General features: G+C 59.6%; 1 protein-coding gene across 1 annotated transcript; it reads right to left on the bottom strand.

Moving 5' to 3' along the window:
• Window positions 1-301: 301 nt before the first annotated feature.
• Window positions 302-610, bottom strand: LOC122152677 (feather keratin-like). The gene has a single exon (XM_042786119.1). The coding sequence runs from the start codon at window positions 608-610 to the stop codon at window positions 302-304; it is 309 nt and encodes a 102-aa protein (XP_042642053.1).
• Window positions 611-1,433: the final 823 nt, after the last annotated feature.

The following is a 1,433-nucleotide window of genomic DNA, read 5'->3' on the forward strand; positions in this document are numbered from 1 at the left end:
TGATGGAGAAGTACGGCGACCATCAGCCAAGGTCCCTTGCATGCAGTAGATCACCCAGCTGTTCCTGTTCTGCAGTGGGAGCATCCCACCAGAGTCCTTGATGGCCTTTCTCTGCTGAGAAGGTGTTTGCAGCGGAGAATATTGGACATAGCAGGAGTGGCGATGCAAAGAAGACAGTTGGAGAACAGGAGGAGGAACATGGGTGATGTTTCCAGGAAACCGTGGCTACCCCATCCTTGCTTCCTTATTTAATGCATAGAGAGGAGGAGCCGTTGATGTTGAGCTCGTGTGTCAGGGGCCCTTAGCAGGGGTAGCAGCCTCTCCCGGCGCCGAAGCAGCCCAGGCCGCCCAAGCCGTAGCCGAAGCCGAAGCCTCCGGAGGAGACGGGCACTCCCTGGGAGCTGAGGACGTTGCCCACGGCAGCCGATGAGGAGGATCCGACGGCGGTGCTCTGGGGGAAGGAGCTGAGGATGGGTCCTGGCAGGGTGACCACCACGGTGGAAGGCTGGATGACGACGCGGGAGTCCTCGCACTGCCTGACACAGGGCTCGTTGCAGCTGTTAGCCAGCGGGGTGGGTCCGCAGGGGCGGCAGAGGTCGGAGCAGGCCATGGCTGTGGTGTGGAGGGGCCCTGGAAGAGAGGGGGGTGAGAAAGCGGAGGGGCGGTGGTGCAGGAGGGCGAGGGAGTGGGGAGGCGTGGTGTGGGGCTGTGGGGAGCGTGGCTGCGGGGAGGCGTGAGGGCTGCTGAGGCTGGGGCCAGCAGAGCGTGCTGGAAGAGCCGGGCCAGGCAGGCCAGGAGAAGGAGGGGAAGGGGGTTGAGGCTCACCTTGTTGAGCGCGGAGGAGAAGGCGTCAGGAGAAGGGTGTGAGGGAGAGAGGCGCTGGGCCGGCTTTTATGCGGGTGCCCAAGGGGCGGGACAGCCTTTGCGCGTGACGGCATTTTGCAGCAGGCGGCTCTTGTGTGCCACGACCTCGCCAATAATGAGGTGGGGTGTGTTTCCCTTCCCGCAACGCTCACTTTTCATGTCCTTTTCTGGAGGACGTGTACTCGTGACACTGGAGGCAACTTTTAAGTGCGAGTAATAGAGGAAAATTGCATTAATGTTGGTTCTTTGTGTCAGAGCATTTGCTAGATGTTGCCGAAATGTAGATGTGCTTGTCAACAATGAGGTCAACCCAATGCATTCATGTGTTGTGGCTTGCGGTATGTTGTGTAATGGGGTCTCCAGTTCCTCACAGCCCTGGCAAACTGGTCTGGTCTTTGCATTTTTGTCAGGCACAAGACATTGACCCTGACATGGCGTTCAGTCCCTCCCCTCCTCACTGCCAGCTCACTAAGCCTCTCTTTAGACCCGGCCTTTCCTGTCATCTGCTCTGTGTGTGTCCTGTTGCCCCTCTGGCTTGTTAGGCTGTGGCTGGGAGGAAGGCGGCTGCC

This window comes from Tyto alba, unplaced genomic scaffold (genome assembly GCF_018691265.1).
Source record: "Tyto alba isolate M040663 unplaced genomic scaffold, T.alba_DEE_v4.0 Super-Scaffold_9, whole genome shotgun sequence".
NCBI lineage: Eukaryota > Metazoa > Chordata > Aves > Strigiformes > Tytonidae > Tyto > Tyto alba.

Excerpts from the sequence above, each read along its gene's own strand:
- LOC122152677 (XM_042786119.1), bottom strand. The coding sequence starts at position 610 with ATGGCCTGCTCCGACCTCTGCCGCCCCTGCGGACCCACCCCGCTGGCT.